The 15320-nt window shown below is 54.0% G+C and overlaps 1 protein-coding gene across 1 annotated transcript; it reads left to right on the plus strand.

Annotated features, from left to right (window-relative positions):
• Positions 1-207: 207 nt before the first annotated feature.
• Positions 208-10970, plus strand: Tpst2 (tyrosylprotein sulfotransferase 2). Its single transcript, XM_013014525.1, has 6 exons — positions 208-282; positions 2274-3167; positions 6051-6249; positions 7693-7743; positions 8817-8865; positions 10473-10970. The coding sequence occupies exons 2-5, from the start codon at positions 2335-2337 to the stop codon at positions 8856-8858; spliced, it is 1125 nt and encodes a 374-aa protein (XP_012869979.1). The 5' UTR covers positions 208-282; positions 2274-2334; the 3' UTR covers positions 8859-8865; positions 10473-10970.
• Positions 10971-15320: the final 4350 nt, after the last annotated feature.

Genomic DNA, 15320 nt, shown 5'->3' on the forward strand with positions numbered 1-15320 from the left:
TCGGGGGCAGAGCTCCGTCCAGTTCCAAGGAGCGCCATACACACTGTCGCCCCAGTTCCTGGCGCCCAGGGCACAGCCTGACCGGCTGGGCCCAGCAGGCCCGGGTGGCGATGGTGAGGGCGCTTACTGCAGCCGAAGCCTTCTGCCTGTGAGGGCAGCCGCCCTCCCCAGCGCTCCTCCCTCACACAGGCCTCCTTCCTTCCGCAGGGTGGTGGCAGCAGCAGCAGCCCTCCCTGAGCAAGCCCGGCAGCTGGAGGCCCGACATGAGAGTGCCCAGGGAAGGTAAGGCACCTCCTGGATGGAGGCCCCTGGCTTCTAGCATGGCTGCGCGGCTCCCTGGCTGCACCTTGCTCTGTGCAGCCAGCCGGTTGGAAAGCCGCGGCTGCCCCCACCACGGGGTACTGAGGCCTCTGCTCCTCCTTGGGCCTTGGGAATGGAGGGTGGATGATGACCGTGGCCCATCAAGGCCTGCCCTTCGGGCTGCGCAACCTTGGGCAAGTTGCTCGGATAATATATGGAAACACTTCGGCAGAGTGAGTGCTCTGCAAGTGTGAAAATGCAGAACTCAGGACCCACCGAAGCCCAGTGACTGACCACCCACCCCCCCCCCCCCCCCATATGTCCTCATCTGCCCAACCCCTGCACCAGCCACAAACAGACTCATGAGTACACACACACACACCACCCTCACACACCCTGGCATGTACCCCATTACCCCTCCCCCCACCTCCCTGTGCACATACACATACACACACACACACACACACACACACACACTTTCTGGAAGCAACTCTTCATTTCGAAATTATTCCTCATCTCCATCTGTTCACCCAAAAGGGTGATTATTCTAATTCTAGCTAAAGTGTGATTGGCAGCTCCACAGGGGACTTCAAACTCAGCTCATAGTAACTGGCACAATTTCAGTCTTGAGTCCAAGGAGGGAAGTTTCAGGCAGCACTTAAAAAAGCTCAGGCTGTGTGGCTTTGTGTCCTGGCCTGCCTGCCTCCCTTCTAAAAGTGTCCTGGAGCGGGCCTTCCCTGTCACAGACCTGGGGTCGGGGGTGTCCGTAAGCCCCAAGTACTGACAGCACAACTGCCCAGGTGTGTTTTCCAGAGACCCCTGGCTCGCTCCGATGCTCGGACTGGCCACTGACCCCAGGTTGAGATACAGCCCGGCTTCCCGCCCCTCCCAGAACCCTCTGACCCCAGGGCACTGGCCTGGCCTTCCTTCTTGGCCTTGACTGGGCTTCAGCCTGTGACTCAGTCCCCCCCACCCCCAGGGATGATTTCCCAGCTCTTGGAGTCAGCCCCTGCTCATTCATGCATCTGCAACCATGTACTGAGCGCCGGTGAGGGCAGCAAACCCCCCTGTCCTGTGCAGTGGCCGCATCATCTTCCCCAGGATTACAGCCCATTCTTTTGGAGTGTGGCTGTACAGGAATTGAACTCGGGGCCTTTGGATAGAGACACACACACACACACACTTTTTTTTTCTGCTTTAGTTATATTTGAGATTAGGACCTTGCTTTATGCTCTAGCCAGGTTGGGCCTCAGTCCTTTATGTACAGTTTCCAGGTGGCTGGGACGATAGGCATGCACCACCATGCCCACCTACCACTGAGAAGGGAGGTCGCATGGACTTCCTGCCCGGGTCCATCTGGTACTGTGATGCTCTGGAAGTCAGCCTCCTGCTGAGGTTCATTGGGGGGGCTCCTTCACCCAGTGCAGCATCCCACTTTTTCTTTCTTTATTCTTTTGCTGGTCCTGGAGCTTAAACTTAGCCTGAGTGCTATCCCTGAGCTTCTGTGTGCTCAAGGCTAGCGCTCTACCACTTGAGCCACAGCGTCACTTACGGCTTTTTCTGAATAGCTTATTGGAGATAAGGGTCTCACGGACTTAACCCCCTCCCTCTCCCCACTGGCTTTGAACCGAACTCAGCTTCCTGAGTAGCTAGGATTCCTGATCCACCGGCGCCCGGCTCCATTTCCCACCCTTGGTCTGTGAATGTTAGAGTAAACGTTAGGTCATTGATGGCAGGAGATGGTGGAGGCCTCGCTGGGGGTTGAGGGTCTGGCTATGGTCCAGCAGCCCATCGGGGGTGGCCACACAGTTAACTGGGCTGGACCCAGACTGCCAGGCCTGAGTTGTCCGGGGAGGACAGACAGCTGGGCCCCCGCAGTGGGCCAGCAGGTGCCAGGTGCCTGGCACCGGGGTCGCGGGCAGCCGGCCCTCCCTGACCCAGGCCCCCCCCTCCGTGTCCACCTCTCTCCCCAGACGCGAGCCCCTGCCGCTGAAGCGGGGCCCCCGGCCGGGCCCGCGCCGCCCCCGGCCCGGCATGCGCCTGTCGGTGCGCCGGGCGCTGCTGCTGGCGGGCTGCGCGCTGGCGCTGGTGCTGGCGGCGCGGCTCCTCGGGCCGCGGGCGCTGCTGTGCGGGGCGCCGGGCGGCCCGCGGCGGGCCATGCGGCCGGAGCAGGAGGAGCTGGTGGTGCTGGGCGCCGACCGCGCCGAGTACCGCTACAGCCGGTCCACGCCGCTGGTCTTCGTGGGCGGCGTGCCCCGCAGCGGGACCACGCTGATGCGCGTGATGCTGGACGCGCACCCGGCCGTGCGCTGCGGGGAGGAGACCCGCATCATCCCGCGCCTGCTGGCCATGCGCCAGGCCTGGGCCAAGTCCGGCCGCGAGAAGCTGCGGCTGGACGAGGCGGGCGTGACGGACGAGGTGCTGGACGCCGCCATGCAGGCCTTCCTGCTGGAGGTGATCGCCAAGCACGGCGAGCCGGCGCGCGTGCTGTGCAACAAGGACCCCTTCACGCTCAAGTCCTCCGTCTACCTGGCGCGCCTCTTCCCCAACGCCAAGTTCCTGCTGATGGTGCGGGACGGCCGCGCCTCCGTGCACTCCATGATCACGCGCAAGGTCACCATCGCCGGCTTCGACCTCAGCAGCTACCGCGACTGCCTCACCAAGTGGAACCGCGCCATCGAGGTGATGTACGCGCAGTGCCTGGAGGTGGGCCGGGACAAGTGCCTGCCCGTCTACTACGAGCAGCTGGTGCTGCACCCGCGCCGCTCCCTGCAGCGCATCCTCGACTTCCTGGGCATCGCCTGGAGCGACGCCGTCCTGCACCACGAGGAGCTCATCGGCAAGCCCGGGGGCATCTCCCTGTCCAAGTGAGTGCGCGCGGGCGGGGTGCGCATGCGTGCGGGCGTCCGTGCGGGCGGGCGGGGTGCGCGTGCGTGCCTGCGGCCTGCCACCCCCGTCCAAGTGGGTGCCAGTGGGACTGTGTGCGCATGCGTGTGTGGGTCCTGCCATGCCCCCTCCCCCCAAGTCGGTGCAGATGGGTGTGTATGCGCACGCGTGTGTGCTTTCTTTCCACACACACCCCCATCTTCCTGTTCAAGTGAGTGCGGGCTTCTGTACGCATCCGTGCCCTGGCCTCTTGCGCGTGTCCGTGCTTGCGGGCGTTCCTCCTTCCCATTTTCCTGTCCAGGTGAGCGTGGGACGTCCGTGTACACGCGCACGCATGCATCCCGGGACGGGAGCATCGCCCTGTGCGCGTGCGCACGCCTCAGGCCACCTCCCACCCACAGCTGAAGATGGGCTGTGTAGGCTTGGGCGAGTTTCTGTACCTCTCTGAGCTTGGGTGTACTTCGTCCAAATGCAGACGCTCAGGGACGGGGAATGTGGTTAGGAGCAAAGCCTTGCAGAGTTGGTGTTTGCCACCTGACCTGGGCACGGAGTAGGGGGCGGGCAGCACCGCCTGTGCTTTCCCATAGAACCAGTGGACTTGGGACATGCTTTGCTGGAGGGCAGGAGGGGGCGATGGTTAACTGCAGTACACAGATTCCAGGGCCAGGCTGTCCGGGTTGTGCCATCTCCTAGCTGGGCGGCCTATAGCAAATCATCAGCCTCTCTGTGCTTAGGTTCGTGAGGCTGCAGCTGGAAGCTACAGCTCGCCCCAGTGTTAGGCGTTGTCATTGCAGTCCTCAGCAGTAAGTGCTAAGTGCACCAAAAGAACTCAGGTGCTGTCCCGTGGCCGGCTTGGGGTCAAGCCCTTGACAGACACCCCCTCCTCGAATCCCCATGGCTGTCTGCGAGGGGCCTGGCAGCCTCTCCAGTCCTTCTCTTAAAGATGAAGCAAGTCATCCCTAAAGAGAGAAGGCACAGGCCTAAGGCCACACAGCTGACAAGTGAGTTGTTAGGATTTGATCCCAGGTCCTCGGGACGTCAGTGAGCTCCTGTCATCTCTGTGGTGGAATATTAGACAGCCATCTCCTTGCTGCCAGGGGACCAGAAACATGGCCTCTCCCGCTCCCTCTCCTCAGCCAGACCCTGCCAGGCAGAGCCCCCACAACTGTAGACGTTTGAGCACAGGGGAGGCCCCTGGCCAGCTCTGCCCACTGAACTCAGGACCTTGCACTTGCTAGACAAGTGCTTTGCTCCGTGCTTAAGCCACGCCCCCTACTGCCCAGCCACGCCCCAGGCCTTGTGCTTTCAGATAGGGTTTCACTAATATTTTGCCCAGACTAGTCTCAATCTTCAAGCCTTCCGCTTCTACCTCCCAAGTAGTCAGAATTACAGGTATGAGCCACCAGTCCTGGCATTTGGAGCTGGGATATTGTATAGAATTAAGACAAAAACAAACAAACAAAACCCCATCAGGTTCCCAAAAAACTATGTCTTTATTGTAGACAGTTGGGGAAACACAGTAAACAGGAACTGAGAGACAGCCTTTAATCCCCCCTCTCCCCCAATCTCTGCTGTCCCCCGCTAGTCCTTCTCAGGGTCTGTTGATAACACTGGGGTGTTGTTGGACCAGTAAAGGGGAGGTGTATGGCCTCTTTTTACTTTGTGTGTGGCCCCTTTGTACTTTGCTTCCCATGTCATCTCTTAGTAGTGATGGAAGCATCTAGAAATCTGCTCCTGATCCTGGGCTCCCACCCTCGGGTACCAGTGGTGGGATCCTCATGGTTCCGATGGCGTGGTGTGCCAGTAGCCCGGAGAGGGATGGTTGTGGAACACTGAAAACAACCTAAGCCTTCATCTCCCGACCACACAGAAAAATAAACTTCATTGTGCTATGCAGTGCTACTCAGCTCATACAAAGAGCCAAGCATCGAGTAGGATGGGGGGAAAGTCGTAGGTCAATACATTTAGTGTACTATTTGTTTTAAAAACAGAAACAGATTTTCTTTGGTTTCCTTTTGGTGGTCCTGAGGTTTGAATTTAGGATCTTGCTAGGGACTCTACCACTTTAGTCATGTCCCAGCCTCCTACCCCCTTTATTTTAACTTTAGTTTATATTTCAGAGAGGGTCTCGTGCTTTTGTTCTGGGCCAGCCTCAAACCTTGGCCCTCCTACCTATGCTTCCTGTGTGGCTGAAACTACAGGTGTATGCTACCATACCTGCTCCCCATCCCCAATCAAAAATTTTGTCTGTGTGTGTACGTGTGTGAGTCAGGGACAGAGCTAACGCTTAGCGAGGACCACGCACTCTACCAAACACTTTCTTTGCAGTAACCCATTTACTCCTGGGAGCAGGCTTGTGGTTTTCTTTACTGTTATTTTCTCTGCTCAAGGGTGAGTTAAGAGGCAAGTTAGGTCTGCGAAGGCCTCCCAGCCAGATTGGGCACGGCTGCACTTGAACCCAGGCGTCTGGTCTCGGGAGTCAGCCCTCAACCGCTGTGGCGCTGGAAAGCTGGGAGAAGGGATTGAAGGGTGCATCCCGGTCACCAGGACCAGGTGTGCGGGAGGCAGATGAGCATCAGACCAGTCACTTTACCACTCACTTCCACATTCCTGCCCAAGGACAAAAATCTCCATTAGCCATAAGCATAAAGGGTTATTTTGAAAGATTCAGAGACATGGAGCAGGGGGAGTCGAGTCACCACGGCATGTGTGGCTCATGCTTCTCTTTCCCCCGGCCCTGTCGGGCTGCTCACTGCACCACACAGAGGTGCCATGTGGTCCCACCACAGGGCAGGGCGGCCTGAGGTCAGCCCCCCCCCATGGCCTGCCACCCCCGAGTGCTGACCACAGTTCTGTCTCCCCAGGATCGAGAGGTCCACAGACCAGGTGATCAAGCCCGTGAATCTGGAAGCCCTGTCTAAGTGGACTGGCCACATCCCTGGGGACGTGGTGAGGGACATGGCTCAGATCGCCCCCATGCTGGCCCGGCTCGGCTATGACCCATATGCGAATCCTCCCAACTACGGCAACCCGGACCCCATTGTCATCAACAACACCCACCGGGTGAGCCGACTTAAGCGTGGACAGCAGTGCACTCTCGGTGCTGGTGGGACGGGAGCCAGCGTCCCCGAGGATCTGACTGGTGCCTAGGTGACAGACGTGTGAATGGAAGAGCTGCTTGTATTTCCATTTTTGCTCGGGCTACTAGGAAGCTCAAAGCTCATGGTGACCTACTCTCTTATGCTCTGATGGCTGAGGCAGGTCTGTTTATGCACACATGTATCTTACATCCACTCTTTCACTCTTCCTTTGGCCTGCCTGTTTCCAGAGCTGGGGAAGCCTTTGATGATGAGGGGCATAGATAAATGTGGGTTGGGTCCCCTTCTTACTATATAAGGTTTAACAGTCACTTCTCAAACATGTGACTGGAGCTGGCAGGATAATTCTTAAGAGCTGGGAGCCGGTGGCTCATGCATGTAAAGGATGGACCTCAAGTGATTAAAGGGCCCAGTGAACTTGCACAATGCACCCAGGGCCCCCAGACAAAAACAAAGAAAGCTGGGTGCTGTGGCTTATGCCTGGAGCCCTAGCCACTCTGGAGATTGAGACCTGAGGATCTCAGTTCAAAGCTGGCCCAGCTAGTCCATGAAACTTTATTTCCAGTGAACCACCAAAAACATGGAAGTGGGGCTGTGGCTCAAGTGGTAGAGCACTAACCTTGAGCATAAAAGCTCAGGGACAGTGCTCTGGCCCTGAGTTCAAGCCCCAAGATGGGGGTGTGCGTGCGCGCACACACGCGCACGCACACACACGCGCGCGCGCGCAAAGGGTGCTTCACCACTTGAGCCACAGCTCCAATTCCATGTTTTTGGTGGTCCCACTCTCTGTGAGTTGAATTACACACTGGATCTGGACATTTTAGGACAAAAAAAGTGAGATTTGTCATTGTCAGTTGAATTTGCCCATATTTTTGGCATCTTGGGCATTAGTCTCCCCTGTTTCATTAGTTTTTAAATGTGGCTCAGGAGAAGTGGCGCTGTGGCTCAAGTGGTAGAGCGCTCGCCTTGATCTGAAAAGCTGAGGGACAGCGCCCAGGCCCAGAGTTCAAGATCCACAACCGACAAAAAAAGACTATAAAGTACATTAAATGTAGCTCAGGGCCTCAGGGCCTTTGCTCTTCCTGTTTCCTCAGCCTGGCTGCTTTCCCTTGCCATCCAGGTGGCCTTTCCTGGCCACTTCTGGCCACCCCGGTCATACCCTTTGTTCTGCCATCTCCCTTTTGTGTTTGTTGTGCTTGAGAACAAGAATTCACTGATCTGGTTAATGTGGCTACTCAGTGGAATAAGAAGAGCTTAATAAACACAAGAAGGGAGGGAGGGAGGAAGGGAGGGAGGAAGGATTAATGCATGGGATAGGTGGGTGGACGGGTAGATGTGCCATCAGTGATGGATTAAAGTTCAACTTTTGGTTATTTGCACAGTGGTGATATTTCTTTCTCTCTCCTAGGTCTTGAAAGGAGATTATAAGACACCAGCCAATCTGAAAGGAACTTTTCAGGTTTGAAGCCCAGGGCCCTTCTGCAGTATGGTTTCCCTGGCTGGGCTGCTAGCTCACTGTCTGTGTGTGGGACTCTTTGCGGCTCAAGTCAGATGGAGCTGGCCGATTTCCATTATGAACAGGGGCGGGGGGGGGAGGGGGAGGGGGGAGGAGGAGGTGTCAGGCCAGAGTGCCTCGCAGGGTGTCATCCTGTGGAGGTCTAGCCACCCTCTGCCTGAGCCAATCCTCCATGTGCTGCTTGAGCGCCATGAAGTCTCTCTACCCTTGAGTTCTACCTGTCTTCGTCTCTGTCTGTCTGGCCCCCTCTCCATCTTCCTCTCCCTTTCTCCCCCTTTCTCAGTGTATACAAAGAGGGCTCATGCATAGAAAGTACTTTGATCAAATTTCCCCTCTGTTACTCTCACCTCCCCCCACCCCTTTATCAAACTGTTTCTAATGGGTCTCATTATTCCATTTTGCTCCAGTCCTGGGGCTTGCACTCAGGGCCTGGGCACTGCCCCTGAACTTCTCTGTTTGCTCAAGGCTAGCACTTCATCACTTGAGCCACAGCTCTTTATCTGTGTATGTGGTGCTGAGGTATTGAACCCAGGGCTTCATGCATGCTAGGTAAGCACTCTCCCACTGAGCCACATTCCCAGCCTCTCATTATTCCATTTTTGTATATGCCAATGAAGTAGTCAGATCCTGTTCGCCCCCATAGACCCTTCTGTTCACCCTCCCCCTGCCTTGTTCTTCCTGATGCCCACCGCAGCCCACAGCTGCTGGGCATTCTCTCTTCTCCCCCCTTCTTCCCTCAGTACACACACACACACACACACAAAAGACATTCTTAAAGACTTCAGAGATCTGGAGATGATAGGTTCTGTGTGCCAGGGACAGGAACCAGGTGGCCCTGGTCCAGCTTCTGTGTCCTTATCAGCAAGGTCAGGCCTTGAGCACAGGCAGGGGGCATTGTGCTAAGCTCTGGCCACCTGCCCGCCGTGCTGTGACAGGGATGGCCTGACTCAGCCTCCCTAAGACCCTGGCACCCGGCACCTGGCCTTACCCCTTCCTCTGTCTGTGTGTCCCTTCAGGTGAACCAAAATAGCACCTCAACCCCCCTTGGAAGCTCATGATTTCCAGGTAAGCCCCCGCTGCCTTGGGGTTTCTTCTGGTCCCAAGCCCGGGGGCTGAGATCTCCCTTCCCAACCTGCTGGTCCTTTGCTGTCCCTGGGGAGGTGTCCACCAGGTGGGCTGACCTGCCCTTGGAGGTTTGTTTCCATGGTGGCTGGCTGGGGATGCTGCTTAGGGAGCTGGAGGTTCCCTGTCCCAGCTCTACATCTCGGGGAGGGGGAGGTGGGCAGGAACAGAGGCCCAGCTGGCCAAAAGCTTTGTCCAGCCATGGTTTTAGGCAAGGCAAGACCCCAGGGATGGCAGGGGCCGGGGGATGCCAGGAGGTTCTGGGGTCAAGAATGCTGCCTGCTGGTCCATTCCACAGACAGCAGCAGCTTTGGTTCAAGTCAGTTCGTGTTCTAATAATAGCCACAGCTTTTCTGTTATGAGAGTAGCAGCCAAGGCCTCAAGACAGGTCCTTGGTGTCCCTCACTTAACCGGAGAGGCAGGGGACATTGTCCTGTTACTTACAGAGGAGAAAGCCAAAGCACAGAGAAGGCCTTACACTGTCCAAGATCACACAGCCAGGATCCACAGATCCCCTCACTGCATCTCCTGGACATCACCCCAGCAAATAATTTGAAGTGCGTTTATCCCCCTCCATGTTTGGCTCAGGGGTAGGGAAAGAGATTTTCAACCTGTAAATTCCAAAATAGAAGAGCTCCAGGTTTAATTTTTGCCAGTCCTGGGGCTTGAACTCAGGGCCTGGCACTGTCCCTGAGTTTCTTTTGCTCAAGGCTAGCACTCTATCACTTGAGCCACAGCACCACTTCCGGCTTTTCCTGTTTATGTGGTACTGAGGAATCAAACCCTGGGCATCATGCATGCTAGGCAAGCACTCTACCTCTAACCCACATTCCCAGCCTGAACTCCAGGTTTAGCCAGGTGCTGGTGGCTCATAGCTTAGTTACTGAGAGGGTTGAGATCTGAGGATTGTAGTTTGAAGCCAGCCAGGGTAGAAAAATCCCTAAGACTCCTATCTCCAATTAATCACCAAAAAGCCTGAAATGGAGCTGTAGTACAAGTGGTAGAGTGCTAGCCTTAAGCATCCAGGCCCCGAGCTCAAGTTTCAGGACTGGCATAAAACAACACAATGAACCCTCAACCTAGAAACGCCCTTTCTGCGTGTTTCTCCCACCTCTGTCCTCTCTCCCTCCCTTGCCAATTCCTGAAGATCCATCCAGGGCCTTGCCATCGACAGCGCCTGCTTGTTTCCTGGCGGGACTATTTAAATGCACCCCACAGAGGGTGCCTCAGCCGAGCCTGGCACAGAACTGGCCTAGAACCGAGGTTCCTGGCGGCTCGCCAGCTTGTCTCACAGAATCACTGCCTATGGGTCTTCAGTAAGAAAAGTGGATTTTTGAGGTTGGGTAGATGCAGGTTGAGATAAGCGTTAAAAACCTAAGGAATATTTTTAAGCTAAAAGCCTCTGCAGCCATCTGGGGTGTGCATGTAAGGCACAGATGCGTGTTTCTCGGGGTGGATGAAGACGGCGCGTTCTGCCACCGTGCATGGAAATAGCGGAGCTCTATTTCTGAGTCGCGTCTCTGGGCCTCATGCAGCCTTCCTCCTTTCAGGTCTCCGCAGACCGCTTTGTGGCCTGGAAGAGAAGCTGCCCCCCCACCCCCAGCCCCCTTCGAGCACGACTCGGACCTCTAATCCAAGCATATTGCTTGCTATTAATTGCCAAAACAGGACTGCTAATGAGGAATGTATTTGCATATGTTTGCAAAAGTGGAATCATTGAAAACTTTCCTGGCCACCTTTCTCTCGGACCCTCCACAGGGGGGTGGAGGACGTCTGGCTTTTGAAACTTACAAGTTTTCTATTTTCCCCCCTCAGGAACTTGTTTTTCAGAAAGGGATTTGCCTTCCTCCTTAATTTAAAGACCTCCTCGGTGGCTTTGTGTGCTGGGCTCAGGCCTGCACCCTGGGCCTGATCATCCTGGCTTGGAACTTAAAGAGTCTTATCAGAATTTAATATAAGAGGCTTTCTCTGTTCCTTTGATTGCTGCCCAATTCTGTTTTATTTCACAGAAAGAAAGAAATTATTTGAATAAAGTAAAGTGAGGCTCACTTTTCTGTGTCTTCCTGCGCACAGGGTTTTGGGGTGTTGTTTTTCCACATTGAATATTGTCACGTTCCAGGCAGAGCCTGGAAAGCACTGAGCTCCTGTGGGGCTGTCCCCGAGGTGACCCGCAGGGGCTGCTGGGTACAAGGCTCCATACTGCAGTAGAGGGAGAGATGGAGTGAAATAGCTGAAGAAACAGGCTCGGGGTCCACTGGCTTCCGTGTCCTTGGAGCGTGTGTGCCAGCAAGGAAGAAGTGCTGCTAGGAGGCGCAGCTGGGTCTCCATGTCCACTTGGCTGGAGGGTGGTCATGCTGACAAGCACAGGGCTGACCTCAGTCACCCACCCTGCTAGACATCCGTGTGGCCCGGGGCACCCCCATGTCACACTGTCACCAGCTGCTGGCCTGGGAGACTCCAGACAGTGGCTCTAAGTCACTGCTACTTGGGAAGACATCGCAGTAGGTGTGAGGCCGCCTCCCTGGAGCCCATCAAAGGCCATGTGGGGTTTGGACCCCCTGGGATTGCTGCATGGACATTCCTGTAGGGTCCCACCACGCCTGGGACAGCTTTGGATCTGGAAGGGCTGAGATTGGCTGCACCCTCTTTCCTGGAGCTAAGATGTGGCCTTTGGGGAACGCTGTGACTTCTGGTAACCTGGGCACGCATGAGCTTTGGAGTCAGGCTGGCCTGCTTGTGACTGGAGATCTGAGACCCCCATCTTTACACGTGAACAACAAGGACATTAAAATCTCACAGGTGGAGCCGCGTGCCTGTCATCCTAGCTACTCAAGAAGACCACAGTTCAAAGCCAGCCTGGGCAGGAAAGTCTGTGAGACTTACCTGCTGTACCACCAGCAAACCAGAATTGGTGCTTTGGCCCAAAGTGGTAGGAAACTAGCCTGGAGCAAAAAGAGCTCAGGGACAGTGACCAGACCCAAAGTTCAAGCCCCATGATTGGAAAAAGTAAAATAAAATTCACAGGTGTATTGGGACGGGCCAGCAGGTGACACGCGCTCCCTCAGCCTGGGAACTCTGTCGCCCTTTTCTGACATGGTGACTTGGGTTTGATACTGAGGCTCTGTTTTACCCATGAGTCAGTAATTACCAATCTTAGTTTGCCACTGTCCCTTTAAGAATTTGGTGATAAGCCAGGTGCTGGTGACTCTCTCCTGCAATCCTAGCTAATGAGGAGGCTGAGACCTGAGGAACATACTTCAGAGCCAGCCCAGGCAGGGAAGCCTGTGAGTTTCTTATCTCCAATTAACCACTGAAAGGCCAGAAAAAGAGCTGTGGTTTAATGGGTAGAGTGCTAGTATTGAACACAAAAACTCAGGGATGGCTGGGTGCTGGTGAATCACAGCTGCAATCCTAACTACTCAGGAGGCTGAGATCCGGGGATCGTGGTTTGAAGTCCATGAGACTCTTGCCTCCGATTAAGCACTCAAAAGCTGGAAGTGGTGCTGTGGCTCAAATGGTAGAATGCTAGCCCTGAACACAAAGAGGCTCAGGGACAACATCCAGGCCCTGAGTTCAAAGCCCCACACCCAAGGGAAAAAAGTCAAGACAGTGACCAGGCCTGAGTTCAAGGCCCAGAACCAGCACATAGACACACAAACACACAATTCCGGCCAGGAGGGTGCCCAAGTCTTGGTTCACCTAGTTTTAAGCTTATAGTGACTCAGAGCACATTACCATACCTAGCTCCCCTCCATGGAGGTGGAGTCTCCAGGGCTGCTCCCCCCAGACTGGCCTGCTTTTGGCTTGCTGGTGTCAGCCTCTCATAAAGCTTGAGGTGACAGGCATATACCACTGCACACAACTATAGATTGAAAGGGGGGAGGGTTGTCTCACTAACATTTACCTGGTCTGACCTCAAACCTTGATCCTCTCTTTTTCAACCTCCAAAGTAGCTAGTGTTACAGGCATGGGCCACCAGCACCCAGCATGTCTCAGTGTTTTTGAGAATGCCTACCTCACTGACAGTGCCAGAGGCCTGCAGAACCTCACATCCCAACTTCCTAAATATGGACAGCCTTCCCAAAGAGAAGTAGAAACCTTCGGTCAGAAATGGATAGAGGGAAATCAAACTTGATTATCTCGGTCGATCTGGGTTTTCATTTCTGCCAAGTTCAGGACACCCAACGGTATTTTTGTAACGAACTTCAGAATGAGAACAAGCCATGTGCCACTGCATCATGTCACTGTCCTAGAAAAACTACATGTGCTAGACTTTAAATATATCCATTTTGAAATGCCATTTAAGGTTTGTTTCTATGGTACCAATCCTATTTAAAGTGGGAACCGAGTGAGCATCCCCCAGCTCTTTGGAACAATGTAGAAACTGCTGTATGGAGTAGATTTCTTTATCAAGGAGTGTTCAGGAGTGTGAACAGGAAAAGGTGATGGAGACGGTCTTCAAAGGTTGCTTCAATGTGAGACGTGTGCCTTGTGGTCTTGAATTCATAGAAATCTGTTACCTCCGAGAAGTGAGTGGTACTCATACGCCACCCAGGCTTCTGGGTACAGAGAGCATGGAGCTGGAGGCCTGCCTGGGTTCCAGGCCTGGCTCTGTCCTGTAGTGCTGGCATTGCCCCCCGCCCCTTTGCCCTGGCCTCCCTCACCTCTCAAAGGAGTGGTGGGGACCAGTGAGAATCAGAGGACCCTGCCACCCTCCTGCCTGCCAAGGAGACTCGTTGCACATCTGAGGACCTCATGGGGAATCTAGACCTGGGTCCACATGTCCCCAAGCCCCAAGCAAGGTGTTTTTGTTTTGGTTTTCCTCAGAAGAAGCAGGAGTGGCTCAGCGATACAGGGCTTGCCTCGCATGCATGAGGCCCTGAGTTCAATTCTTCAGCACCACATAGACAGAAAAAGCTAGAAGTGGTGCTGTGGCTCAAGTGGTAGAGCACTAGCCTTGAGCTGAAGAGCTGAGGGACAGCGCCCAGGCCCAGAGTTCAAGCCCCATGACTGGCAAAAAAGAAAAAGAAAAAAGTAGGACATGAAGGATGGATCCCCATGGCCCTAAATTGAAACCGCTGGTAGCTTTCCCTTCTTGTTTTGCAAAAGGCTGAGCATTGGAACCCAGAAATCCTGGAAGGAGTCAGGGTCACTGATCAATGATGCTGGGAGGTCTCAGATAGTACAACCCTTTTAAAAATAGTCATAGGTACTTACTGAGCTCTACTATATAGGAGCTTTTTGTGCATTAAATGACACTTGGTGGTTTTTTTTTCTCCTGTTTTGAAAACTACCTCTTGGAGCAGCACTGACAAGCTCCCCCATATACTGGTGGGAAAGCTCAGGCCCAGAAAGGTGAAGTAACCTGCCCCAGATCCCATATCTAGAAAGCAGCAATGTGGTAATTTGCTTCATTGAAATCTTCACTCCAGAGGCTTCATTTTAAAAAAAAAATCCTGAGCTGGGCCTAGCTACTCAGGAAGCTGAGATCTGAGGAAACCAGCTCAAGGCAGGAAAATCCATGAAACAATTACCTCCACTGTGGCTCAAGTGGTAGAGTGTCAGCCATGAGCAAACAAAAAGCCCAGCAAGAGCACAAGACTCTTGAGTGCAAGCCCTGTGCCAACACACTAACAAAGAATGTTTGGAGGGAATAGAAGGGCAGGGGAAAACATTACAGGGTGAATGGTACCAAAACACAGGACACCTATAAATGTAAATGGCCAAAGGAAACTCACTGGAAGCTGTTACATCGTGGGGCAGTGGAGACGGAGAGGGGGGAGTAGGTGGAGGGTTGATCCAACTCAAGTCCTCTACACTCATGTGTGAAAGGCCACAGTATCTTCCCTTTGAACAATTAGGGTACACTTTAGCAAAAATGAATATTAAAAAGGTGAAGCATGTCCTGTTTGAAGATGAATGCCAGCATCAGGCACTGACTTTAGTTGTCACTTCTTTCCAAACATCTCTTTGGGCTTGGGCACCTTTTTGTGTGTGTGCTTTTTTTTTTTCCTTCAAATGTTTTATTGTGATTAAGTGGTTACATAATTTCCCAAATTTCACAGTAGTGTGGGATAGTGATGCTCAGTTAAAGTCACAAACACATTCTAACTTTCCTGGAGCAAATTGCCTCTCAAGGTCTGTAACATTTATGAGTTCTATGAGCTTTGCGATACAGTTTGTCTCTTTGCTCTTGGCTTACCTCGCTCAACATGATTTCTTCTAGCTCCATCCATTTCCCCGCAAATGCCATTATTTTGTTGTTTCTAATGGCTGCATAATATTCCATTGTGTATAGATACCACAATTTTTGGAACCATTCATCTGTGGTGGGGCATCTGGGTTGTTTCCATATCCTAGCTATTGTGAACAGTGCTGCAATAAACATGGAGGTGCAC

This window comes from Dipodomys ordii, unplaced genomic scaffold (genome assembly GCF_000151885.1).
Source record: "Dipodomys ordii isolate 6190 unplaced genomic scaffold, Dord_2.0 Scaffold23, whole genome shotgun sequence".
Classification (NCBI taxonomy): Eukaryota; Metazoa; Chordata; class Mammalia; order Rodentia; family Heteromyidae; genus Dipodomys; species Dipodomys ordii.